The sequence below is a fragment of the Cornus florida genome, unplaced genomic scaffold, assembly GCF_030987335.1.
Source record: "Cornus florida cultivar Cherokee Brave unplaced genomic scaffold, ASM3098733v1 CherokeeBrave_3.0.0_Hap2_Chr07, whole genome shotgun sequence".
Taxonomy (NCBI): domain Eukaryota; kingdom Viridiplantae; phylum Streptophyta; class Magnoliopsida; order Cornales; family Cornaceae; genus Cornus; species Cornus florida.
This window is the reverse complement of record NW_026775577.1, coordinates 3,159,213-3,186,419: the sequence shown is the minus strand read 5'-3', so window position 1 is coordinate 3,186,419 and position 27,207 is coordinate 3,159,213. Positions and strand designations below refer to the sequence as shown.

At 33.3% G+C, this 27,207-nt stretch overlaps 3 protein-coding genes across 6 annotated transcripts; all 3 read left to right on the top strand.

The window, feature by feature from the left end:
* The first annotated feature begins 592 nt into the window (after positions 1-592).
* LOC132315763 (tRNA (guanine(37)-N1)-methyltransferase 2-like) lies at positions 593-6,927 on the top strand. Its single transcript, XM_059814163.1, has 14 exons — positions 593-969; positions 1,077-1,120; positions 1,207-1,363; positions 2,554-2,651; positions 2,887-2,991; positions 3,250-3,309; positions 3,429-3,443; positions 3,534-3,607; positions 3,714-4,239; positions 4,310-4,429; positions 4,595-4,765; positions 5,253-5,359; positions 6,506-6,580; positions 6,642-6,927. Exons 3-14 carry the CDS (start codon positions 1,227-1,229, stop codon positions 6,732-6,734), a joined length of 1,581 nt encoding a protein of 526 aa, XP_059670146.1. The 5' UTR covers positions 593-969; positions 1,077-1,120; positions 1,207-1,226; the 3' UTR covers positions 6,735-6,927.
* A 5,609-nt stretch (positions 6,928-12,536) lies between these two features.
* On the top strand, positions 12,537-14,731 carry LOC132267409 (polygalacturonase At1g48100-like). The gene is made up of 5 exons (XM_059768572.1): positions 12,537-12,668; positions 12,874-13,047; positions 13,156-13,363; positions 13,717-13,907; positions 14,235-14,731. The coding sequence occupies exons 1-5, from the start codon at positions 12,585-12,587 to the stop codon at positions 14,616-14,618; spliced, it is 1,041 nt and encodes a 346-aa protein (XP_059624555.1). The 5' UTR covers positions 12,537-12,584; the 3' UTR covers positions 14,619-14,731.
* A 1,539-nt stretch (positions 14,732-16,270) lies between these two features.
* On the top strand, positions 16,271-21,625 carry LOC132315760 (ADP-ribosylation factor 1). Of its 4 annotated transcripts, none has more exons than XM_059814157.1 (8): positions 16,271-16,410; positions 16,533-16,585; positions 17,339-17,506; positions 18,376-18,446; positions 19,332-19,451; positions 20,624-20,742; positions 21,067-21,148; positions 21,342-21,625. In XM_059814157.1, the coding sequence occupies exons 1-8, from the start codon at positions 16,286-16,288 to the stop codon at positions 21,345-21,347; spliced, it is 744 nt and encodes a 247-aa protein (XP_059670140.1). In that variant the 5' UTR covers positions 16,271-16,285; the 3' UTR covers positions 21,348-21,625. The 4 variants fall into 4 exon arrangements, with proteins under 4 accessions (XP_059670140.1, XP_059670139.1, XP_059670142.1 ...); XM_059814156.1 differs by having other exon boundaries at positions 17,324-17,506; XM_059814159.1 differs by lacking the exon at positions 16,533-16,585 and having other exon boundaries at positions 16,285-16,410.
* Positions 21,626-27,207: the final 5,582 nt, after the last annotated feature.

Sequence of the window (27,207 nt, the reverse complement as noted above, 5' to 3'; positions counted from 1 at the left end):
TTGCAGTTGCAGAGAGAGAGAGAATGAAAAAGGGCAAGTTCAGAGTTAAGACGAGAATAGGGATGGAGGCAAGGAGGCTAAAATGATTTGCCCTAAAATATTATATATATATATATTGCATACGTTTTGTTATAGGGTTTTTGTTTTTGTTTTTTTTTTTTTTACAAATATTACATACTTAAATTTATAAATTTTTCTTTTAAAAATTAAAAGGGTATAATAGTAAATTTACTAAAATACTTCCCTTTCCTATTTTTTTCCAAATATAATCATTATTCCTTCATTTATTTTATTTCGTTAACCAACCAAATACGGGGTTAAAATTATCCTTCCCTTCCTTTCCCTTTCCCTCTTCCTCAAAACTAATGTTATCCTCCCCCTTCAAGCCCATCGTACCAAACGTAACGTTAAGAAGGTTAAAGTATATTCTCTCTCCCTCCCCCAATTTTGGACTGATAGAAAAACACCAAATAAAGGGCCTTGTTTCAGACCATTAAACTTATTTGATAGTATTATTTTTTTATTTCTTTTTTGTATATGAATCAATTTTGTTCTATCTTACTCCAATCTTTTTTAGTAACATAATATATCATCTTTAAATCAGTTTGTGTTATTGGTTAAAAAGAAAAAAAAATGATTCTTTCTGAATATTCCATTGTTATTGTTACATTGTGATATCGGTTTTTTATGGTTGATTTAATTGTTCTTTAACTTAGAATCAACTAGAAAAAATCCTGAATGAATTAATATTAACAGAAATTGCAATTAAACAGTTAAACGATGCGTTTTAGAGTTCAGTCAGGTTTTCATTACTAGCTATCGCAATCATTTCAGCAATTTCAATTGTCCCTTTACATACATACACATACATATACACTTGCTAGGGTTTTTCTGTATCCCAACCTACTGAAACTGTATCAACCAAATTCTCGGTCTATTTTGCATTTCTTTACATTCAACTTCAATCAGGTTAGTTCCTTCTAAATCATCAGAAACTTTGCAGTTGATTTATAGGTATAAATTAGGTTGTTTATATGCGCGGTATGTCCTTAAATTTGTTTTGTTATCTGTTTTAGGTTGTATGAGCTTGGAAATCAATCAAGTTAGTTCCTTTTGAAACGTATGAAACTCTGCATTTGATTTATAGGTATAAACTAGGCTGTTTATATGTGTATATTAATAAATTTGTTTTGCTATCTATTTTAGGCTGTTTGAGCTTGGAAATTATGGGTTCCATTACTGGTGAGATTAACTTTACAAAAAGTGCAATGTTGGATGAAAGCAAGTTTGATGAGCATCTTAAATTGTGGGCACTTCGAATTCCTCGCGAACATTGCCAGGTTTCCACTCGGATATTGAAAGGGTATATCATGTCATGAATTCATTTAAAATATTTGAAGCTTTGTTCAAGATTTTATGGTTTTGTAATTTTTATCACACCCAGTATATCATAGAAATTCACACTACATTGCCCTAATGTGATTCAGATTCTAACTCTCTAATTAATTCGTTGATCCTAATACGATGAACCTTTATATATGTGCTTTAGAATTTATATCAAATTAAATTGTTGATGTTTATATTGGGAAATAATCAGAAATTGATTTTTCACTACTCGGGTACCATAAATTTAAGTATTGCTGTAATGAAGTTATTAGTATTTTGTTGGACTTTGTGTATGATAAAAAAATAGTAACAATTTTCTTGGACTTTGTGAATTGAGGTCCTGACTACCAATTTGAGCTGACATGAAATAGCTAATTTTTTTTTTTGCTCAATAAGGATGAAGAGTAGTTGGATAGGATGGTTTTTGTGTTATTTTGCATTTTGTTGATTTGGGTTTTTTGTTTTTCTTTGGGGGCGGCGGGGGTTGGAGGTGATGGTATTTCTCGAGTTGTCTGGATTTTTGGACAGATATGTTATAATTTTGTGGCTTATGTGAATTGTGATCTTGAGTTTTGAATTCAAATGGAGCACTAATCATGTCACGAAATAATAGCTTATCATTTGATGATTAGCTGGCCGCATGAATATGTACTTATTGGGTTTCTGAACTGGTTAAATTGTGAACTCTCACGGCTTACCGTTTGAAGTGTGTTTGCATAGGATGTGGAATACCACTAGAAGTATATAGTAAAATTGAACTTCCATCTCGCTTTCAGTCTTTTTCCATGAGATTCCTTGCTTATTTTATTTAGGCAACTCTAAATTTTCTGAAACTTTTGTTGCACCCTTGATCCATGAGATGTTTTTTCTTCTCTGTGAGATTTATTTAATAAACAAGAGATTTTTTTGCTTTCTGGAAGAAGAACTTGTCAAAATAGCTTTCACCTTACACTTATTTTATTTAGGCAACTCTAACTTTTCTGAAACTTTTGTTGCACCCTTGTTCCATGAGATGTTTTTTTCTTCTCTGTGAGATTTATTTAATAAACAAAAGATTTTTTCGATTTCTGGAAGAAGAACTTGTCAAAATAGCTTTCACCTTACGCTTATTTTGTCTTCTCAATTTATTAACCAGTGAACATTGGGTGGTCTGCTTTTTATCTGCAGATACTTGCTTGACAGACCCCACATCAAACCTATTGCTGAAGATCCAACATGTGAAAAAAATCGTTTTCTAATATTATCTGAAAAGGTTCAAAATACTGGTAAGAACTGTTAACAATTTTTGTTCCCCCACGGTACCTATAACTACCATCAAAATAGTGGTAAGAACTGTTAACAATCTTATAAGGTGGTTCCTTTATAATTACAACATTCCAATTCCATCATTTTTTTTGGGGGGAATATGATGTAATAGAAGAAAATAAATTAAAATATGATGTAATAGTGTAGTCAAATGTGCTTACCTTACTTCCATGAATATATTTACCTTTTACACAGATTTATCAGATATTCCAGGCCAAAAACTTGATGAATTAGAAGCACTATGCAAGATCGAAGTAGTTCCACATTCCTTGACTCTTGGATATTCCTGTTGGGGTGCAGGTGACTTGCTAAGCTTCCAATGAATTAAGTATTGGAAAAACCTTGGGGCATTTATTATAATGGAATACATTCTATTATTTATTTGTGTTATATTTCATTATTGGAAAACAGCACTCTTGCCCATTAATACATATGAATATTAGATTCACGTTTACACGAATGTATCATATTCTATTTCATCTTCTTAAATTGATGACACTTCAATTGTATTCAGATGTTGTGTTAACTGGATTTCCTGTCTCATTAATTTGATTATAGACCACGTGTTGAAGCAGATTCTTCCTTCTGGAGTTGAGGTACCTTCATCTTTTGAAACAATAGCTAAGAATTCTATTTATACTATTATTGCTTCAGCTTTTAATTTTGCCTTTCCCCCCTTCTATTTTAAACAGAAATACATTGCTACTTGGTTTCTACTTGCAACTTTCTTATCCCACTCACCTTCTTTTATTGTTAAAGACTGTACACTTTCAGTTTTCAACAATGAAAACCTCCATGTTTAATCAAATATGAAAGAGTGACATTGTTTCTAATTAATTCAGGTCACATTGCCCATCTAAATATTACCGATGAATTGCTTCCTTACAAGGATGTTATTGCGAAGGTTATTTATGATGTACGTCTTAATTAATTTCTGGCATCAATTTGTATTATGTTCCTGTTGAATTATTTATTTATTTTTTAATAAATAGCATTCTAATTTTTTTCTTTGTTATTCCCAGAAAAATCATCCCAGAATCAAAACAGTTTTTAATAAGGTTGGAAATATTACTAATGAGTTCTGTGTGCCAAAGTTCGAAATCCTGGCTGGAAAAGATGATATGATCACAGAAGTGAAGCAATACAGGGCAACTTTCAAGCTTGACTACAGCTTGGTCTATTGGAATTCAAGATTGGAACATGAACATAGAAGGCTGGTTTCTCAGTTCCGAGCAGGGGAGACCATTTGTGATATGTTTGCTGGCATCGGTCCATTTACTATTTCAGCAGCACAGAAAGGATGCCTAGTGTATGCAAATGACTTAAATCCCGACAGCGTTCGTTTTTTGAAGATTAATGCAGAAATTAACAATGTTAATGATCGTGTTTGTGCATATAATATGGATGCGAGGAAATTCATTTCTCAATTGATTTCAGTGCCTGCTTCTGAGACTAATCCAGAATTGAAGGTTCCTGTTCTCAAAGCTAGTGAGAATTGCACCGTACAGTCAAATGACGATACAAAGTCCGAGGACATAAAGCCTGCAGGTGTAATGTTTAGTTGATATACACTCCTGTGAAGCATTCCCATTCAGTTTATTTTTTATATCCCTTGCAGGTGAGGCAGAAGAAATAACAGGTAACAGTTTAAGCGATCTGGAGGGTGTTGAAGGCTCGTGTATGAATGTGGATGCAAGGGCAACTGCAGTCAAAAGATGTTCCAGAAGTTGTCAGGAAGGTATGATTAGCATCACAATGAGGCATCACTGGCAACACTAAATTACATACTTGCGTGCAGTGGTTCTATTTATTTGATGTTTCAGCATCTTGAATGCAAATATGAACCATACATGGTTATCTTGTAAATTTCAGTATCCCGTTAGCTGTATTGGTTCCTCTACAGTTTCTGCTGGAGAAGTTAGACGAGCTAATGGAGCTGTTGTTTGTGTAGCTGGTAGGGTAAAAGGAGGCACAATTAAGCAAATGAGAGGCTTCGAAGCATTTGATGCTAGGCTTTGGGAGCATGTTGATCACTTTATTATGAATTTACCTGCTTCTGCTCTACAATTTCTTGGTAAATGAATTGCCTTCTTTCTCCATGGTTATTTGATTGTTTATCCAGCTAAAGTCATTTTAATTTAATTATATACCTTATAGTCCTTGTATTTAAAACTAACTGTTAGAGGACGAAATTTTTGATCTCTTATGGTTTCCTTTAGTAATGTATAATCAAAATCAACTATTTACAACTTAAGCATAACCCCCCTCCCCAAAAGAAAAAATTAAAAAGAATAATAAAAGAGAAGAAAGAGGAGACTCTCTTCCATTAATGTGAAATGGGTTTCCTTCCATGATCTCTTTAGGCCGTTAAGTTGAGCTCTTATGCTATTCTATTTGGCCAAATATCCACTAAAAAAAACTTGACAAATATCTAAGCTTGCTGTTAATTAATCTGACTATAAGAGATTTTCTTGTCTCGATTTTATCTTTTTCTTCATTCTTTCTTTTGTTGGCCAATAAATGATGAGATAAGAAATAAAAAATTGGATTTTCTTCTTTAGATGCATTTAGAGGCCTTATCCAGAGGAGATATTGGAAGGGTCCTTTACCTTGGATTCACTGCTATTGCTTCATGCGATCCAGTGAGACAAAAGAACTGATAATTTCAGTAAGTTCTTTGCACAAACTTGTTACTTTTTTCTGTCTCTTTTTTATTGGTTTTCCTGAAATATTTTACTAGGTATATTACTTAATACTATCTAACGCATGTTATTTGAGATATCTTTACTAAAGATTGTTGCCTTTCCACATAAAGGAGAATAAGGGAGCTGATGGTTCACATAGTTTGTGTAGTTCACTTTTACAAGAACTATTTCAGACCTGTATTTCTGTCTCTTGTTCCATTCATTAAGGGCAAAAAGTGCTATGAAACTGCTATAATTTGGTAAGAGTCAATATAATGAGTAGTTCCAACTTTCAAGTTTCCAAAATACAATTGGTACAGGATGACAGTGATACATAGGACACATTTAAGCTTTGCTTTTTGTTCTTCTCTGGACTTGTCATTTTGGGCACTGATACTAGCATATGATGTTTCAGAATTATGAGACTTTTATGTAAAGAACATAATTTCATCGTTATGAAGAATAGTAGCTTCTGGAGAAATCCTTTAAAATTGGATCCCCAAGTGAAACGTCTGAATGCTCACTACTTGAGCATTATAGAATAAACTTTTGTTTACGGAGTCCTCCTTGATCAATCCATAAGATTGAAGTTAAAACTAAGTGCACCATTGGCTTCTCGGAAAAGGTTGAAGAAAATGGTTTCTTCCATAATAAAATTATACTACTGTAGAAATCAAATTATCAATGGGCGGCCAACTGAAGCTTGCAATTTAACTCCACAAGTGAAGCTGATATGTAATAGTTGGACATTTAGGTAAGTTAAAAAAATTGAGACATGAAAGATCTCTTGCATAGTTTTAGATTTCTTATAGTGGATGAAAGTATGAGACCTTACGCTATGTTGATCCCTCTGTTAGTAATGTTTCTGGAGGGTAAAACCCCAAATGGATAGCACAGACTTTCTTATTCACTCTTGACTTGGTGATGGTTTAGGCTTGAAACAATTTGGTTTCTTTTATCTTTAGCTTGTTGATGTTGGGTCCCTATTGTAGAAAAGTATATTTCTTTTGCTGCGTTCAGCATTGTTAGGTTCCCTGTAAACCAAACGGCGTCAAACCTTTACTCTTTCACGTCAAGTACTCTTTTGCCGTACATTGTAACATAAGATGCTGTCATAAACTATTTTGCAGGAGGCAGAGTGTACCTTGAATGCTAGTATACGCGATCCAATATTTCATAGGGTTAGAGATGTTGCTCCAAACAAGGTATGTACTTGCATTTTTCCTCCTCCTCTTTTTTTTTTTTTAACTTCGCCCTACCATGCAGGCAATGTTTTGTTTAAGCTTTAGGTTGCCGGAGGAGGCGTGCTTCGATGAAGACATGACCAATGGTATCCTCTCTGCTGATGGGGAGTCATAAGCAGTGGTTGGCCATGTGACCATATTCTATTTTTGTGCTTGAAGTTGATAGTTTAGTTCAGTGTTTCAGAGCGTACCTCATTCCTCTCTATCACATTTATCTATTTTTGTCGATGGTAAATTTCTGTTTATTCACTTAGTGTTTTTTTTAAAGCCTTCTAATGTATGTTTAGTCTGCGTGGGTGTTAATTATTTGTTTGTTTTTATAAATATTGGCGAGAAATTCGTACCTCCACTTTATTCCTCTTAGGATTTGAACCTCGACCTTTTACTTTAGAATGTAAGAAGATGCACTATGTTGGAGCCTTTAATAAATATTTAATTCAATGCAAATTAATATAATCTAAAAGCACATACAAAAGAACCTACGGTGGTAAACAAACACTGTACTGTCTAGGTGCACCTAATTCTCTTCAATTTCGTTCCACCCAAAAGATTTGAGAAAGAAGAGGAAAAGGAAAAGAAAGTTTTGAAAGGGAAGTTCAAGTACCATTCTCTTTCTATTACTTTTCTAAAACGTTTTCGAAAGGGAAGAACTTTAATTAGTAGGGAGGAGGGTCAAATTTACTGAATTTTAAAGGAGAGATTATTATTTTCCGTCTCGTGACCATTAAATTAAATATAATGAAGCAATCTCACCGTTTGACCAGAATTCACTCTCGACTAAGAGCCTCTAGAACAAGAGGAAAAACTTCATACACGGGAAATAATGACGTAATTCCAAGAAAAGGACAGTTTGATTCGATGAATCTGTAACCTATTAACAGCCAAAAAGTGTTGAACGTTTTTACATCAAATCCTCCATGAGATGGTGACTGAAAATCTAAAACAAGGAAAATTATTTCTCTGAGACAAGATTGTGTGTTACTCACCACGGAATTCAAGTCCGTGAAGGTATGTATAAGCTTTCATGTCTTTTTTTTAGGTTTCAACTTGAAAAATCAATCAATAAATAAAAAAAACAGATATAATCATTAGTGATTAATTATTCCAGCCTACAATTGCTGCGAGAAAAAGCATTGCTTAAAAACAAAAATTGTCAGCCTATTGAGAATGTAAACAAAAATTATAAAAATTATTTTTTATTTCACTCAAAACTGAAAACTCAGCCCCTCCGAAAAGAAAGGAGAGCTTATATCATCTACCTTAGCTCGTATTGGTTTAACATGGTTCGTTATTTGATATAAATGGTGCAAAAGTAGGTGAAATAATAGCAAAAACAAGAAGAATGGAAGAGGTACATCTAGATTTTAGATTCTAAAAAGAGAGAAACAATTTTGCACAAGCAAGCAGGAAGAGGGTAAAAAAAAAAAAAAATAATAATAATAATAAAATAAAAATAATAAAAAATAGACCAACAGGACAACTTCAGTGATAAAGATGTACCCTCACCTCACCAGGGGAGGAGATTAAGAGTTGAGTTCCATCCTGAATTTATTAGTGTCACTTTTAGTAAAAAAATTTAATAGTTATTCAGGACATGTATTTGATGATAAATTATAAAGGTGATTTAAATGGTCCAACAACATAACAAAGATGTCAGGATGATGAAAGATGCTTCGCTCTCCCTTTTGGTGCCCATTATTTTTTCCTCCTATTCTAATTTTCTCCATTTGCCACTGTAGCTTAGAATTTAATCAGCCCATTTTTTCCTCCTATTCTCATTTTCTCCATTTGCCACTGTAGCTTAGAATTTAATCACTACAAGTCCGTAATTTTAGCGGAAATGTAAAAAAACATCATTTGGAAACTTAGATGAACAAGGTTGGTTGACGCAAAAAAAAAAAACTTGTTTAGTGTCCAAAAGTCTCAGTTCAGACACAAAAAATTATTATTCTATGCAGTGTATACTTTATACACAAAAAAAGCTACATAGCTTTTGACAAACCATCCATGTAGAAAATATTATTATGTGTGTGATGATAAAAAGATTGTGTGTGAAAGCAACCACAGTATATAATGCGAAATTTACGGAATCCCACACTATAATAAACTATTATAAGGAGAATTTAATTTGTTTTATTACATGTTTATTTAACAGTAGTATTAGATTTGATTAATAATTATGATAAAGAAATCTTGGTTATTATTACCTTTTTTTATTTTATTTTTTTATACCGGATTTGGACTTTTAGTTACTTCCTTTTATATAGTTTTTACTGGATTGAAGCCAATTATCCCAAAAGGCAAGGCATGGAATCTGGAAAAACTGCTATAACGGTATTTCAACTATCCACATTCTACAACATTTGAAAACGACATTCACATGTATATGTGTATATATATATATAACTATCACATGAAAGAAAGACTCTAGTAATGTAGAGCTAGGGTGGTCCATTTTCTATGCCCTATATCTTTTTGTCTTCACATTCGAAGAAAGACTAGTTTGTTCCATTTTCTATGCCCTATATTTGCCTTCACATTATAGAAATATATCTCTCGCGTATCTTCTTTATTCCTTGTTTATCATTAAGTTTTGCGGTGTGTTCTCACTCAGATCCTTCGGTATAATTTAGATTTTTGTTATTTTTGCGCTCTGGTATTCTATCTTATTCCCATTTTATTTGACTTAAAAAATGAATAATATTTTATATAAGTTTAATGACATTAATTTTATTACTAACCTCAACATGATGTCATATTCTCCTCACATCTAACTCTTCTATATACTCCTATATACTCCATATACCATACACATAGATCATGGTACGCATTATCGGTCACGGTCACGGTCGCGGTGTAACGGATTTGGACAAAGTCAGTATAAACTGATTAATACGAGTCGTGTATCGAGCTTAAAAAAAAATCGTGTATCGAACCATACGACAAATCATGACATAGATCAATACATATAAACAGTCAAAAATAAAAGAAAGAGTGTGTTAAGCAGCATAGAGACTAGAGAGACTATAAAAAAGGGAGAAAAAGAGGGTGTACAAAAGTAGAGTGATATGGTTAAAGGCTAAAAATTCTAAATTAGTCTTAGGATACTGTATTTTCGGGTATTCTAAGTGATTATAGAACTCATTTGATGAATAATTCAAAGATTACAAGAGTCCGAGAATATGATACCCAATTGTAGAACTTCACAATAAAATGAGCCAGAATTATTTTAATAAAGTATTCATTGAATCATTTTCCTTGTCATTTGATATACACATATTTGTCATTACATTATATGTAAGAGTATATGAATCTATCTATCTCTATTTGTCAAAGATCCTGCCGTGTCCTTTGCCGCTTTCAATGCATTTCTTAGTCACCATGTGCATGAATGAACATCTCCACCATCTTCTCAATCACATGTGTAACACTCAAAATAATACTAGAATCATCAAAATATATTTTAAGATTAATTATTAATGGAAAATTTTGATATTCAAGTGTAGTGACCATGCACGACCCTTTATAGATAATGTAAATGAGTTGTTAGATTATACTGTATATAATTATATATATTCATGCACAAAGCCAACCCATTTTTGCACGAAGTCTTGTGTCTAACTTTGCTTAATTGAAAATTGATATAACCATGATATACAAAGGCCGCTCAATAAATATAATTTAAAGTTTTAGGCCAAAAATCTATAAATGGGTCTTTTATATCAAATAATAGTTAATGCTTTTTATTTTAAAATTACCCTTATTCAAAAAATCCTAAACCCATTTAATTATTATTATTATTTTTTCGGGTAGCTTCTGAATTAATGTCACCCAAGTAGAAATTTATTATTATTATTTAGATTGAAAACAAAATAGTAATTTCAAATCCTTTGGATTATTACGTTGACCACACACAAAGTATTATAGGGCCTACTATTAATACATGCTATTGAGTGGAACCAGGTATATAAGATGAATTAAATTTTTATGAGTCCATTAATACTAATAGGCCTACTTGATTCAAATTATTTTAATTGAGGAGAGTTCATGTTAAACAGATTTATTACGCGCGCGCGCACACACATATAGATCACTATGAGGCAACTGAGCTCAAAAAGTCTTTTAACTTCACTTGACTTCATTAATTTGTAATAGCTAAAAATGAATAAAATTATTTTTTTTTAAAAAAATTATTGCATAATTTGATTTTTGATCAGTTTATTCCAATATTAATTTATTTTATGATCATCTTAGACCTCCATGGGCTAGCCTTGCCAACTTTATTTGATTAATCTGCGACGTGGAAACTTATATGGTTAATAAATTTAATGTTTTAATTAATTTCTATATTATAATTTGTATGACATTGTTCGATAATTCCCATCACCTATGCCACTATTGCTCTATATATTATAACATTTTCATAGCAACTACAATAACTCGTAAACAAAGAAATTATCAAGTACTTCTACATAATACCAACATATATAAGCGTATATACTCACGTCTCACAAGTCACAAGTGCCCGTCTTGGCTGGTTATATAGCTAATAGCTTATTAATTAGTCACAATGAATTGATTATGCATATATATATATATATAATTGATTACTATAAAATAAGAAGGAAATTTAATAGTTGAACTGTATGGCCTATGTGTGAACAGTGCCACGAGTCTCTATATAAACTCATCATCCTCACCTTTCTTTAACAATCCAGAATAAGCACTTTCTCTCTCTCTCTCTCTCTCTCACACACACACACACACAATGATGAAAATGTTGAGTCAAAAATGTCCTACATTAGTAGTTATGCTCATTGTGTTGCTTGTGTGGTCTTCTAGCAATGCAATTATTTGCAGTGCTAGCTCTAGAAGAAGCAAACAATGGAGGCAAAGCATTGCCTTTCCGTCTAACCAGAAAGGAAGGCGTTTGGCAGCGGAGCTACAACAGAATGCTGCTAACTCTGCCATCTTTAATGTGTTGGACTATGGTGCTAAAGGTGACGGAAAATCTGATGACACAAAGGTAATTTCAGAATTTCAATTTTTGCCATAATGTTCATGGGCTTCATTCTGTTATTATTTTTATTTATTTGTATTCCCTGTTTGGTAAGGTGTATTGTACTTCTACATATTTAGTTTGTTGTGAAGAACTGGAAGGAAAAGAAAAAAGAAAAAAGAAAAAGTAAAAAAAAAAAGGAGTTTTCTGAGGGCCTACCATAAAGTTTCATTTGTTCTAAAGTGAGGGAAGAGTGAAGGAATAAAACGTTGTCTTCATTAATTATTTTCTTCCATTTTGGTCCAATTTTAGGAAATAAAAAGTAAGTTTTCTTTTCTTAGACTAACCTTTTCCATCCCTTCTTCCTATCCTCTGTCCATAATATTTTCATTCCTGCAACCAAACAAGAGGAGTAATGCTTTTGAAAAACAATGCATATACTTTTTACTTTTGGAAAAAGTACTCCCCATATTGCACGGTTTGCACCATAAGTCAAGTCTCAAAGAGCATAAGTATATTCTGATTATGCTACAACTTTAAGAATTAATTTTGAGTATTTCCAAACAGTATGGGACCTTTTTACCCCCCTAAGCAACATTATTCGACTTCATTCAGAGGTTATTAATTTACAGTTATTTAACTAATTTTGTTTTCATCAGAGGACATATGCATGTATTATGTACAATTGAAGCTAAATTACTTTCCATAGAGAGGTAAGAATTGCCTCCAAGACACCTTAGCTAATATTGGTAAAAAAAAAAAGCTACCCAGTGCATGAGACTCTCGCTATTGCAGGGTTTGAAAAGAGTCAATGTATGCCGTCTTACTTCTGTATGTAAAGAGACACGTTTAGAGTTCATTCAAGGCTCTATTACTGCAAAATTTCAAAAATGACTAATATGTTACAATACATGGCAGGCATTTGAAGCAGCATGGGCAGCTGCTTGCAAGGTGGAGGCATCAACAATGGTAGTGCCTTCTGGATCCGTGTTCTTTGTCAAACCGATCTCTTTCTCAGGCCCCAATTGTCAACCAAAGATTGTATTTCAGGTTAATTTCACATCAACAACTCCATTTTTTAGTACCTAAATGACTATATAGTTATCAACCTTGTAACACTCCTAGGAACTTATATACTGTGGGTAAATTAATTTATCTATCCACATTATTTGATAGAGATGTTTTGATATTATTTTTCAGTGTGATCAGTATCGGATTTGAACTTACATGCTCATTTTTTCGTGTTGTCTTGCAGTTGGATGGCAAGATTATTGCGCCTAAAGACTCGGGATCTTGGGGATCAGGTCTGTTACAGTGGCTTGAATTCACAAAGCTCACAGGAATTACAATTAGAGGGAAAGGTATAATTGATGGCCAAGGCTCAGTTTGGTACAACCCCACAGCCAAAATGCCAAGCACCAAGCCAACAGTGAGTACCTCTTACACTGAACTACTTGCATTCACACATTTCACAATCTTGACTAAACATTGAAAACTTGAAACTAAGAATTTCATATTGTGTCTATTTGGCTTGCAGGCACTCAGGTTCTACGGGAGCTCTGATGTAACAGTAACCGGCTTAACAATTCAAAACAGTCCCCAGACACACCTCAAGTTTGATGATTGCACAAATGTTCAGGTTTTCAGCATGAGTGTTTCATCCCCTGGCGATAGCCCCAACACGGATGGAATTCACCTGCAGAACTCCAAAGATGTGGTGATACACGACGTTAAACTTGCTTCCGGTAATTCCTAGTGTTAGAAGAAATAATAGCCTTTTTTCTTTGGGATCTGAAACACAATAGTCAAATTTTCTGAGCTAAACTGCCAATTGCTCATTTCATTAGGTTCTTACCATAATGTGGTCACTTCTCTCTATGTCTGCTCTTCCTATTGTTATGCTTCTCTACTTGAGCATATTAGAATTCAATTTAGCAGGGGAAGATCCCCAAGAAATAAGATTACTGTTTTTTGAAAGTTAAAGTAAACACGTGCACACTCACAGTATTGTCCATAACAGGACTCGAACACTCAACCCTTTCTTGGGAGGAGAAATATGAGCTACTGATATGTAATTGTATGGCAATAAATATTGCAGGAGATGACTGTGTCTCCATACAAACTGGATGCTCAGGCATATTCATACACAATGTGAATTGTGGACCGGGACATGGAATCAGCATTGGAGGGCTAGGGAAGGACAACTCCAAAGCCTGTGTATCAAATGTTACTGTCCGAGACTCCACAATTAGCAACACAATGACTGGTGTCAGAATCAAGACATGGCAGGTAAAAATGAATTCCTTTCCCTCAATTGACTGTTGAAGATAAAGGGTATGCTTGGTTCAATATTCTGTTTCCGGAGAATTGAAAATCAGAAAAGTTTACAAAGATCTGGTTGATTGACCGTTTCTGAAAATTGTTTATGAGAACTCTGTTTTTTTTTTTTTTTTATTATTTAAAAAAAAGGGTTTTTTTTTTTTTTTTTTTTTTTTTTTTTTTTTTTTTTTGTGACAGATCTCTGATTCTCTTTTCTGAATTCTTGAGTATAGTTTTGGAGTGACAAACGAATTAGGCCCTAATTGTCTTACAAAACTCATTTGTATTCAACTGCAGGGTGGCTCAGGCTCAGTGCAAGGAATCATGTTCTCAAATATCCAACTTTCTGAAGTAAAAACTGCTATTATGATTGATCAATTCTACTGCGACGGAAGCAAATGCAGTAATAAAACATCAGCTGTGGCTGTATCAGGCATAACATATCGGAACATAAAAGGGACTTACACAGAAAATCCAGTGCACTTCGCGTGTAGTGACAGCTTGCCGTGCACTGGTGTTATTCTAAATACCATAGAGCTTAAAGCAGTACAAGAAAGCAATCCCTTGAGCAATCCTTTCTGTTGGAAGACATATGGAGAATTACAAACATCGACCGTCCCTCCAATTGACTGTTTGCAGTCAGGCAAGCTAGCCAAACAACAAAGTTCAGCTCAATGCTGATTCCTGCTGAACCTAGCTTAGGGTAATCAATACATAAATGGGGTTATGCATATTTTTGGACTCCAACATACTATATACATTATTCTAGTTGTGTAATGTAGGTGATACTAGTCTAAAGGAGATTTTTGTTGCCTTTAGGACTACTTGTTTCCTAGGGTTGCAGAAGTTTCTATTGTAAAAGAGAATGCGGACTCCAATCATATCAGAGAACTCATTCTCCATTTCTGTTTTGTATGTAAGGGGGCATGCCTCCTTTTAGTTTTGTACTTCCATGAGTCCTAATACACAGTTCGAAAGTTGTACCTATCCGATTGAATTTATGTGGATTCACATAAATGCAGTCAGAGACGTATGACTTTCAAACAAGTACTCATTAAGTTTTTATATTTAATGAAAACATCCATTCAGGGAAAATAAATTATGTCCTAGAACTCTAGATCATATTTATAGAATTCCATTTGAATGGTTTTTTAACTTTTTATTATTAGGAATATTCGCAGGTGCTGCTCATCTACATGACAGAAATTAGTTTCCCTAGAAAAGAAAATAGATTTTCCCGTGGATTGTGAATGTCTTTGTCAAGAAATATGAGCAGATGAATTTTATTAAATACCAACGGATCACAGGAACTCATAGAAACTAGTTTAGAATCTCTAGAGCTACATTCACAAAAACAATTTTCTTACACACACACACACCTCTCTCTCTCTCTCTCTCTCTCTCTCTATATATATATATATATAAAAGCACATATACATATTATTCCATGCATATGAACACACATACATTTTAACAAGGTATATATCAGAAATGTTATTCAGGTTCTATTTTCTTTGCAATTTGAAAATTCAGTGACAGTGACACTTGAACATGCCTTAAAATAACTAGCATGAACATGGCATGCATCATACAACCAAAGTTATTCAAGTACGAGGATGATGTGAATTTAGGGTGACTAGTCACAGCCTATTAAACTAAAAATATGTATTCAGCAAATATATATCTTTATAATATATTATTTTTCATCCCAATGCTGTTGCAAAAATTAAATGTTCACCAGATGATCAATTGGTCTAGCGATATCACCTCTTCCTTTTCGAAAAGAAAAGTCGGGGTCCCTAAACATGGTTCGTTTTTCAATTATCATGTCCACAGTAATTTCAATAGAAAAGTCCCATGATCGGAATTTTATGGTTTTAATCAGCATCCATAGATAAAATGGAAAATAGATAAACGAACATATATAAATGATCAAATTGGTGCTGGAACACCAATGAAGAAATGCCATACAAGTTAAATAAAGAGCTGAGCTTATTTATCATGATCATAAGAACGTCAAAAAGCTTAGCAATAAATTTCTATATCTATGACTTGCATTTGGTGTGCCTTTGTATTGATGGGTTTTGAAAATCGTAAGTACAGAAAATGTGCAAAGCATATAATATTTAGAACCGATTCTAACACCAATTCTCCGAAAATGGAAGGTTTGAGTTCCAGCACACTTGATAAACAATTTATTTTGAATATTGGTGTAAAAATAACAATTTAGGTGGTGTGCATTTGATGCATATGAATAAATTTTAGGGGTGAAAGAGTATTTTACCCTTCATTTTTATTAAATGTTTTTATCTTTTTTTTTCTTTCATTTGCAATAAAAGATAAACAAAATGTACTTAATTTTTGTCAGGTCTTTAAATAACGAAGAGAGAGAGGAGAGATTCACATCACTCGATAAACGCGTCTCTCTCTGCGCCTGTCTTTCGATTTGTTCCATCTTCGAAGTCTTCGAGAGGTAAGTCTTCTTTCTATCTGACGCTATCGCATCGATTCAAGCTATATATATATATACATATATACACAAATATTTATACATAGAAAAAGTGTAGTTGTGTGTGATTTGTAAATCTAACGCAGATCTTTGTTGATCTCTCTATTTGTTGCGCTGCGATCTCTGTTGATCTCAACAGGTAGGATCTATGAAATATGAATCTGATACCTATATAGGCTATATTGATATATACATATACATACACAAACATGTACATCGGTATCCTGTTACACGCGTTTGAATCAATTGCTTGTCTTTCACGAAGATTCGTCGTTACGAACTTTCTTTGGTTCGATCTGAGTTCTCGATTTCATGTGTTTTACGTTTATTGGATGAAATATAACGCTTTTGGGAACCATATGTTGAAGACTTAATGGATCTGCGGAATGCAATGTTAAATGATTTTTATCAAGAGAAATGCTTTGATGTGATTTTGCCAGGAAAAAGATTTAATTTTTAACGAGGTTCTGAGGTATATACATACACACACATGTAATCGATTCGGATGTTGATTTTAGGGGTTTTCTTTCAGTTTCTTTGTGACGATTATGGCTTTGTCTAGCTCTGTTTTGGTTATGTTCTATGTATATTTTACTGGTGCTTCACAGCTCAAATAATGCCTAATGCTACCGTTTGTATTTGCCTGATTTGCTACTTGTGTCGTTATCAACTCATCCTTCTTGTTGTCGTCATCATTATTGTCGTGACCATTGTTCTTATTGTCTACATCATCATCATGATCATTATTATTTTGATGGTAATGAAGATAATGAAATTTGTTCTTATGTTGTGGTGCTTTGATTTGTTAGTTTTTCTTCTAATGTAAGTGCCAATGTCTACATTTGAGTTTTTTTAATGCTGTTATTTTATATATCAGTACCGTGTTTTGCAGCCAACTTAACTGAAACAGGGATGGGGCTGACCTTCACAAAGCTGTTCAGCAGGCTTTTTGCCAAGAAAGAGATGCGAATTCTGATGGTAGGTCTTGATGCTGCTGGTAAGACTACTATTTTGTACAAGCTCAAGCTTGGAGAAATTGTCACAACAATCCCAACTATTGGTGAGTCCTGGCTCCTGATTGAAGGCATTAATAAATTACAGTTTCTTCATTGTAAATTGTTAGTTAGTGGTACTATTGGATTGAGTTATTTCTCAATCATATTGCATCTTCCAAATTTCTGAAGTTCTCCATTACAAAAGTATAAATGACATCAGTTGCATGTTGGTTGGTTTATTATTGTATGTACCTTTACCTCTCTCTTCTTCTTTTTTTTTTTTCAAATAGATCTTTCAATAGTACCTGTACAAATCAGGACTTCTTTGAGTAGAAAATACACGTTTTTAGTTAAATGTAATGGGTAAAGTTCTTTTGAAAATGTTCTCACTGCATGCACTTTTTAAAAAATTTAAAGGAAGCTATGGAATATATTGGACGATACCACTAGGAAAAAAGAGAAAGTAACTTAATGCCTGGAAATGAAAGATAGGAATAATGGATCAACCAAATGGTCCTCACAATGAGTGATTTAGCAGCTTTCTTATATTGATTGGGGATAGGGGTGGTAAAACTGAAGGAAGACTTTGGTTGATTAACTTGGATACCTTTTATATTTGATAAAGTATGATGATTTGAATTCAGCTAATAACTTATTGTATATAGGCAGGGGAATAATAGATGCTGTATTTGAAATGTTGGAGTATTTTGGGTTGTTCTTTGGTAATCTCATAAGACAAGGCTAAATCAATGAAGTTGGTAAATGTTATTGTTTAATACCATCATAGCCTATTTCGTGTTTTTCTAAATGCTTTTAGTTATAAATCTTACTAGTTTACCTGTCTTGGTGACTTTGGGTCTTAACTTTCAGGCCATAGGTCAAAAATCTTATTTATATTATATGTAAAAATATTTAAAGGAGTCGCTTGTTACAGGATTTAATGTGGAGACCGTGGAATATAAGAACATTAGCTTCACTGTTTGGGATGTAGGGGGTCAGGACAAGGTATGCATTTTTCTTCTTTTTCTCTTTTCCAGATAAAATTTTCCATTTCTATTCCATATACTGTGGATTTGATTGTTCACATAATCTTTTATGCATTTTGTTAAATTCATTTCTTGCTCTAACTAAGATAAGCAAAACATAGTGGGTCAAAGGATGATTTGACAGTTGGCATTTTTTTGAATAACGGACTTACCTTTCATAGTATTTGGAATTATTGGAGGAAAATTATAGAAGAATTTGAGTCACACCTTCTCCGGGAATGTTATTTTGTCGTCATAGAATTATTGGAAAGCTTCCAGAATGTATCGAATTCTTGGCATGCTTTGGTCTTTTTTGTTTGATGATATAGTTGTGAACTCTTAATGTTTTTTTTTATAAATATTTTAAAAATGTGGTTACAATGCAAAGTGGAGTTTGACATGGTGAATTTCACAAATCTGCAGCCTGGATCATGCAGATATATTCCTGTTTTATTTGTATTATGTATCTTGACTGTAGGATATGTTGCATACCATCCTTAGTATATTCTTTTAAATGTGTCTTTTGGCATTAATGCATCAGGGTATCAAGTTATATAGAAAGTGTCATATATAATACTTCCTATGGCAGAAAAAGCATTAAATATTGTTCAGTTATTTGTTTGCATGTTTTTGAAGTATTGGCATGCTTCCATTTAATCATTCGAATAGGTAGGCTAGATATATCATGGATATATTCCTGCATGCGGGATTTCTGCCCATGTTGTCATAAACATAAATTGGAAGGGGTCCTATATCTTGTGGCACATGCTGTGATTTGTTCATGGGGCATAATTGTTTTGTTAGGAGTTTTTGGAATTTTTGAGTCATTTTAAAGAGTTGCCAATGTAGTTTCTTTCCCACACAGATTCGTCCATTGTGGAGGCATTACTTCCAAAACACTCAGGGTCTCATATTTGTAGTGGATAGCAATGACAGGGATCGAGTTGTTGAGGCAAGGGATGAGCTGCATAGGATGCTGAACGAGGTACAATACTTGACATGTTTTCTTTCCTTTCATTCTGCTTTTCATGTTATGAATTTTGGAATTTGTGTTGTAATAAATACTACTTGGCACATTCAGTAATGTATAGATGGCTGTATTTTTCTTTGCAATATGACTGTTCTTCCGAATTGTTTGGTAACTGTTGCTGTTGCCATCCCTGAGATTTGTTTCTTTGAATATATTCTTATTTGTGTTGAATTGGCTTGCTCTTCTGTATACAGCTTGTTCCTAGGCACAATTTCTGTGATCTTTGATGTGATTTGCACTGAGAGAACTTTTTAGTTACTTCTGGAGTATTCCCCCGTGTATTCACTTGTTCAATGTAATTTCTAGTGTTTCTTGTTGGTTTCATGTACCTTTTCTCCTTCAAAAGATGCATTTGAGCGCAATTTGATTGCTTTGGTTTTACTTTCTAGTGAATTGTAATAGAATTGTTCAAAATATTGGTATGGGACGTTCTATTATGCCTTTTAATTCTTTTAAATGTTACGCTGCATGGGGAAAAATTCAAGCAACATTTATGATCTTCAATGAAGTAATTGAATTTGAGAAAAGTGCAATGAAAGAGAAGTTTCTCTGGAATTTCCCCCACAATTCTGGTTGTCTTCTCGTTTTTTCTCTTATTGCCAATAAATAACTACATATGAGCAGCAAAACTTCATCACTTGACAAAAAATAAGGAGAGCTGTAGAACTTCATTTTTTTCATGTCTTTTATATTTGTTATCAATACTTATATGTTAACTGAGGCTTTGTTTTCCCCTCCAACTTGGTATTTACTCTAAGCAGCATCTATATACATACGTTCCTAACATCTTAAATTTTTAATAGCCATAATCATGAATGAAAGTCACGCGGGGATATTGTAGTTGTATTAGAGAAAGTTACTTTTATCTGTCATTTCCAATCTACGTTTTTCTCTCTTCCCTCCCAGAACTTCCTTGTGTATGGGCTATGATTGTCTGCGGCACCGTCTTGTTAGGATTAAACCTTATTACCTATTTTAAGGCTTTTCTGAATTTATTTATTATCTCCATTAGCGGAAACTAGTTATTTTAATTGTCGTCTGTTTCATGCTGGTCAAGTTGGATAAAAGAATCTTAACTGGAATCTTTTTGTATAATTGTTTGAATTGTTTGTGTCAATCTGTTTCAGGATGAACTCAGAGATGCTGTTTTGCTTGTATTTGCTAACAAACAAGATCTGCCTAATGCAATGAACGCTGCGGAGATAACTGACAAGCTTGGTCTTCACTCACTCCGCCAACGCCACTGGTAAAGTTTCCTTTTTGGTTTTTTAACTGGCATGTTCACGAGAAGCATTGAATTGTTACAATCATTTTGGTTCAATTGGACAATTCTGGAACTTTGGCCAAGTATTGAATGTGTAACAAATATTGTCTTTAATAATTATTTTATTCTTTTTAATTTACATTCTTCCCCTTATTTTCCTTCAAAACTTTCTTCCTAATGTAGCTGAATATCTGGGGAATAATGTGGATTGCTATAATTTTTAGATAAGTTGAGATGATGAAAAAAAATCACAGATGAAAAGTAATGGCTTGAGCTCATGCTGATTTGAATATGGTCCCCTCTCAGGTATATCCAGAGCACATGCGCAACATCTGGGGAGGGTCTCTACGAAGGCTTGGACTGGCTTTCCAACAACATTGCTAGCAAGGCAAGTACACAAAGAAAATACAAGAAATTTAAAAGTATTTACAATTATCCTGTGCCCCATGATAGTGTTTGTACATTGAATGAGGATTTGATGTTGCTGCACTGTTTTTTTTTTTTTTTTTTTTGGGTTGAAATAAGTTGATTTTGACTCGCATTTTTTAAACTTGTTTCATTTAATGTTTTTATGGTTGCAGGCATAAGAATATCAAGGATTGTGGTTGCTGGTGGTCTTTTTGCTGGAAGCATGGGAAGATACTGTGTAGGCTGTTTATGTTTATCTTTGCAATTCCTAGAAATGATACTCTTAAATTTTTAGGTGACGTATTAGCAAAATGGTTGGATGGATATACTTTTTGAAGCTATTGTTTGGTTTTGTACAACTGCTGCCTCGGATATTACTTCTTATTAGCTGTAAATGCTACTATTATGGTTCACTTCACTTTGAAATGAGCAACTATTTTGTTGTCTTTGGTTTTTATTGGATTTTTCGGGATATTGTCCCATAAATATTGTATTCATGGATGCTTTTAACCTGCCACTTCGACTTTCGGATAGTTTTGGCTTTTTACGTAAGAATCACCCGAGTTCATAGGGTATTTCAGATGGGGGAACTGCACTGGCAAGTGTCGGGTGGATACTTCATTGCATTTGTTTGATTATTGGCTGATATATCAGTTGATGATCGGTTGGATATTGTTATGTTTTATTAATTGATATTGTCTTGTAGTTGAGCAGCAAGAGTTTACTTATTAGTATGTTAGGCTGATTATTTTGTCCAGTCTTCATTAAAATTCAATGGGACTAATGTTCTTGAAGGGACTGAGTAGGTGATTATTGGTGGTTGCTTTGTGTTCTATGGGAGAGAATTGCAGGCGGTACATTGAAGAACTTGAAAATGCCTTGGGGACTTGACAAGGGGGAAGATGTCTAATCCGGGTCCTCTTTAGCACTGGACGGTCCGTCGGACGGGCCATTGCACTGGGATGGTGGAGAACACTCCAAAGGAAGTGTGAACCCCTTTCTCCGTGGAGTGATCTACACCTTTCCTTATGCACCGGACGGTCAATTGTTGGGATTCAAATTCCTCTCTCAAGTGGGAGCTCTCGTATGTTTTGCCATTCCCAAATGTGGGTGTGGCTAGCATTGTGAATCTAGGAATCTATGCTATCTGGTAATATGGGGATTTGAGAGAGACTTTAGTGAGCCACAATCAATCTGGTGTTTTTGACAATTAGTACCATAAATATGTTCGGGAAATTGTATCGATATCTCATGACATTGGAACATTTTTGTATTCGGAAGAGCAAGAATTATTTCTTCGGCATTGAGATATGCGACTGCCATGTAAGAATTATTTTTTTGGCATTGAGATATGCGACTGCCATATATTGTGATGATTGCTGGCTTAACGCAAAAAATTACACAATCATATAGTCAGTGATGGCCTTAATTTTGATGTTAACCCAATAAAGTTCTTAGGCTATGGTCAGATATACCAAGTGTCTCACAAAAATCATGACTCTGCCTTTTTATTGCAGAAAAGGATGTCTATTTGATATTAGCAGCTCATATTAAATTGTCTGAATTTGATTTAGTTTGGTGTTGTGTATGTTTTCCTAGTGACTTTATCACATAAATGAGAAAATTTTCCAAGATAGATAATGACATGCTTGATAAATTCTTACGGGATTTGGATAGAGGAAAGGAAAAAAAAAAAAGAATAGATTTGAAATCATGTTTGTATGTTTGGAATTTAATCTAGAATTTAATTATAAAGGATATGTTTATTTTACCATTTTATCCGAATTGCAGTATTATCGTTTCATTAGAAAGAGTGGCAAATTGGGTAAGTTACACTCTTTAATTAATAGGATTTTAGTATTCCATTGGTTCCAATATTTTGAATTCCAAATTCACGGCATGAATTAAGAAGTTGATAGACGATGTCTTTTATAAATTTATCCATATAGGTTGTGTTATGATAATGGCAATGACACACCTAACACCCACAAGCCACGTACACATGACAAGTTGAGGACTCGCCTAAAAGTGTGATTGTTGAGCTTAACAATGTTTTCAGAAGATTCCTATGGACAGAAATTGGTCTAAAAAAACTTGAGCCAACATATATGCAAGCCAAAATCAGCATTCATAATATTGAGGTGTCAAATAAAGCTAAGCATAATGAGGCATATATGGGCTATATATACTTGCTGAGAAAGATCATGACATTTGGGTTAGATGGGTGAAATGTTACCTCATTAAGGCACTCTGACCACAAGTTCTGGGATTCGAAGATTATGCAGTCAAGCTCGTGGTGGAGGAGATTACTTCAACTCAGGGGTCTGGCTAGGCATTTCATCAAATGGAGGATGTGCAATCTTCGCAAAACGTTATGATTAGTATCTCATATTCGGATTAGTCATATTATCATATAGCCGTAAATTAGGCTGAAAATTTGTTTGAATTTGATCTAGCTTGGGGCTTGAGTCACTTGATAATGCATATATGTTTTTCTAGCCGCTTATTTATTTTTTATTTTTTAAATATTTTATTTTTTTATCACATTAGTATTCACACAATATTTTACCATGCGTGTTCGGTTGATTTAGCTTGGCGCTTGATAATACATATATGATATATGTCTTTAGTTGATTTAGCTAACACTAATCTTCCAAAAATTGGAGAAAGATTGCTAAAGAATTTAGTATTTCAATATAGATATGAATATTAATATTATTATTATTTAATATATTTCGAAAGGTAAATTTCAATATAGATATGAATATGGACACTCTACATAGAACATGGAGAAGATGGATCTCCTGAATTCCTGCAATCAGGTGGCTTCGCTGGTGGCCGAACAGGTGGAAAAGGGAGCTCCCATTCTTCAAATATTCTGCTAGCTAGCATCCAGAGAGTGGGTAATAGTTGAGGACATTAGCTTCCATCTAATTGGTGGAAGCACTGCATTTGCAAAGAGATTTTTTCTTGAAGATCCTCCTATTGCATTCATTCCAGATGTTGTAAACCAGTGAGGAGGATCTTCAAGAAAAAACCCTAGCTATTAGTTGTCATTTCTCTAAGCTTTAAATTCTATCCATTTCCCACTATATTCAGAAAGAAAGCAATGCCATTTCTCTGAAAATGATCTTTGATTTAAATATGATCGATTTTTCAAACATGAACAAGGGAGAGGAAGAGCAAGAAGAGAGAAAAAGACCACTACCCGGAGGCCAACAGAGCGAATGGAATCCTATCCTTTCAATAATGCATGAAGTAGAATCAATTCCAGCAAAACTAAATATTAGAACCTACCTACTACATTAAACAAAACCTTAAATTATATTGTACGACATAATCTATTAAATATTAGATGCTACTATATATTGAACAAAATCATGAACGAGGCTTCAATCCGGACATTCTCGGGAATGAGGGCTTGTACCACCAAATGGACAATGGATAGAACTTGTATGCTCTGTTGCTATATTGGATCTTGCATTGCTTTGAGTGATCGCTCAACATTGTTGTGCCTGTTGTTGTGCTTCTTCTTCTTGTTGTGTTATCATAAGAAAATATGATCGTGACATTCTCACAAGTGAATCTCGAAACGAAATTGATAGGAAAAGATGTGTATGGCGGCGAAATAAGGCTCACAGCATCTTCTATGCTCACCGTAAAATTCACTACAATGCAATTTTTTGACCAATTACTCGCCAAAATATCATTGCTGGCCACGAATAAGGCAGACTTTGATCCTCCCCCAACTCATACTGATAGAAAGGTGAGATAATAGCGGTAGAGAGATTAACTTTTTTGTAAAAGATTGAAACATTAATTGTTTGATTATGAATGACTTTTTGATACTTGTAAGGGTTTCGAATGTCGAAACTAACATTCCAACGGATGATCGCACTATTATTATTTACTTGTGCGGAGGTCAAGTTGAATGGAGGAATGCGTGAGATATTATCGAAGAGTGAATGAAGATGAAATATTGGAGGGTTTAGGTTACCTGGCATTGGCAATATTATAATCATCCGAACGCATTCACAAAACAAGAAGAAATTAATAACTGCCACAGTGACAAAGATATAAAGAGAGCGTCACACTTGGACTTGGGTGGCGCTGGCACAAGCATTGGTATAGTGTCGACGGCCATATTAATTTTGGTGCGTGCTTAATGTTGACCCAAAGGTTGATCAATATTGCTGCCTCCTGCTTAATAAAATTAAAAATAATGAAAAGAAGGTAACTCGTAACAACTTCTACAGAAGAATATATGTAAAGAATATATATATATGTTTGATAATGAAATCTCAATTTCGTCTACAGAATGAATTAGTAAAATCTAATTTAAAAATAATATTCAATAAAGTAATTAAATAATTATTTTTTAAAATGATAATTACAAAATCTGAACAATAATAAATTAAAAAATTATTCTATAAAAATATAATTAGCAAAACTCTAAAAATGATCAATAAACATAAAATTGACACGTAAAAAAGAATAATAATAATTAATTAAACTTTTCAATAGAAATTTAATTATTGATAGGTGTAATTTTAAATTCCTAAAATAATATCAAAATCAAGACTCAATTCACTAAATTTCAGCAACAAATTCAATTCAAAATAAAGTACAACCCAAACACAAAAAAAAAAAAAACATTGAAATTTTCATATCAACAACTTAACAATCCAAATTGTAAAGCCAAATTTTGAAATAACCAATTTAATTAATTAATAAAACTGTATATTAAAAGAAAATATCATGATGCTTCTGAAAATAATTTTTAAAAAATTGAAGAAAAAATCAAAACTTTTTCAAGTCCAACCCAAACGCCAAGAAACCCCATGTATGACTCAAAACAATAAATTAAGATTTAGCCAAAAATTAAAAATTGGAAATTTTAAAAAAAGTAACATATCAAAAACTTTCAGCAACAATTTAATTCAAAATCAAGTCTAAAACAAACACAAAAACAATGAAACCCTAACTCAAACTAATAAAATAAGAATGAACCAAAAATAATTAAAAAAAAAAAAATAGGAAGAAAAAACTACAATCCAAAGTAAACTTACAGAGAGTAGGTCAACAACGATTACTGTTGTCTTCTCAATACCAATTATAAGTAATTGGAACGGAATGGGTGCTCTTGGTGCAATATATATATATGTTATATGTGATGTAATTTTATAGAAAATAAAATAAGTAATTTATCGTAAGAGTTTTATAGAAATTCTTTTTTTTTTTTTTAAATATTTCTTGTCTAATTAAATTTTCTTTTATTAAAAAACTCATAATAAATACGTGTTTGTGGGACTCCAATTCATTGTTACAAATGATGCAAATTGAGGCATTGAGGAATGCAATGCATCTTCTATTCAGTGTTGGAAGACAATGCTGTATAGCAACTCATAGTGCTTTAAAAGTTTGGGTGTTGAGAGTGGGTTATCACATTTGGGCCAACCAAGTCGTATTCAAGGCTGAGCATGCAAATTAAACAATAGAGAGCATGCTCAAATGACGTCAGTGATGTTAATCAAATGAACTGAGGTTCTGGTAAGCAAGAATCATTGACGTTCTTCTCAAAATTGGGAAAAAAAAAAAATTGTGCATTCCGCTGTGTGTATCTCTATCTGCCTGCAGCAAATATTATTAGAGAAAGAGTACTGTTTTACTCCAACGTTTTGTTTCCGTTTGGTTTAATGGAAATTAATAGTAGATGTGAATGAAAGGAACATAAATTTTTCATTGTGTATTAGATTAACATATAAAATCTTCAAGAAAATTACTAAGAAAAACCCATTTTATGGTTTGAATAGAAAGAAACTTGTTATAAAAGAAATGACATTATTGTAAGTTTATAAAACTTTTTCAAGAAATCAAAATTTTTCTGTATATTTTGAGGAAAAATCTTATGGGAAAGTTAAGAGTTATGAAGAGTAATTTTCTCTCAAAATTTTACTTTTTGTACTAACCAAAGTTTTAAAGCGTTTTAAAAAAAAAAAGAAAATAGATCTAACCAAACGGAGCATTTAACCTCTTGGG

Coding starts and splice junctions, on each gene's coding strand:
- LOC132315763 (XM_059814163.1), top strand. CDS start 1,227: ATGGGTTCCATTACTGGTGAGATTAACTTTACAAAAAGTGCAATGTTG. Junction 4,240..4,309: donor CGAGGACATAAAGCCTGCAG/GTGTAATGTTTA, acceptor TATCCCTTGCAG/GTGAGGCAGAAGAAATAACA. Junction 4,766..5,252: donor TTCTGCTCTACAATTTCTTG/GTAAATGAATTG, acceptor TTTCTTCTTTAG/ATGCATTTAGAGGCCTTATC.
- LOC132267409 (XM_059768572.1), top strand. CDS start 12,585: ATGGTAGTGCCTTCTGGATCCGTGTTCTTTGTCAAACCGATCTCTTTC. Junction 13,364..13,716: donor CGACGTTAAACTTGCTTCCG/GTAATTCCTAGT, acceptor TAAATATTGCAG/GAGATGACTGTGTCTCCATA. Junction 13,908..14,234: donor TCAGAATCAAGACATGGCAG/GTAAAAATGAAT, acceptor ATTCAACTGCAG/GGTGGCTCAGGCTCAGTGCA.
- LOC132315760 (XM_059814156.1), top strand. CDS start 16,286: ATGTACTTAATTTTTGTCAGGTCTTTAAATAACGAAGAGAGAGAGGAG. Junction 16,586..17,323: donor ATCTCTGTTGATCTCAACAG/GTAGGATCTATG, acceptor TTTATATATCAG/TACCGTGTTTTGCAGCCAAC. Junction 20,743..21,066: donor TCACTCCGCCAACGCCACTG/GTAAAGTTTCCT, acceptor GTCCCCTCTCAG/GTATATCCAGAGCACATGCG.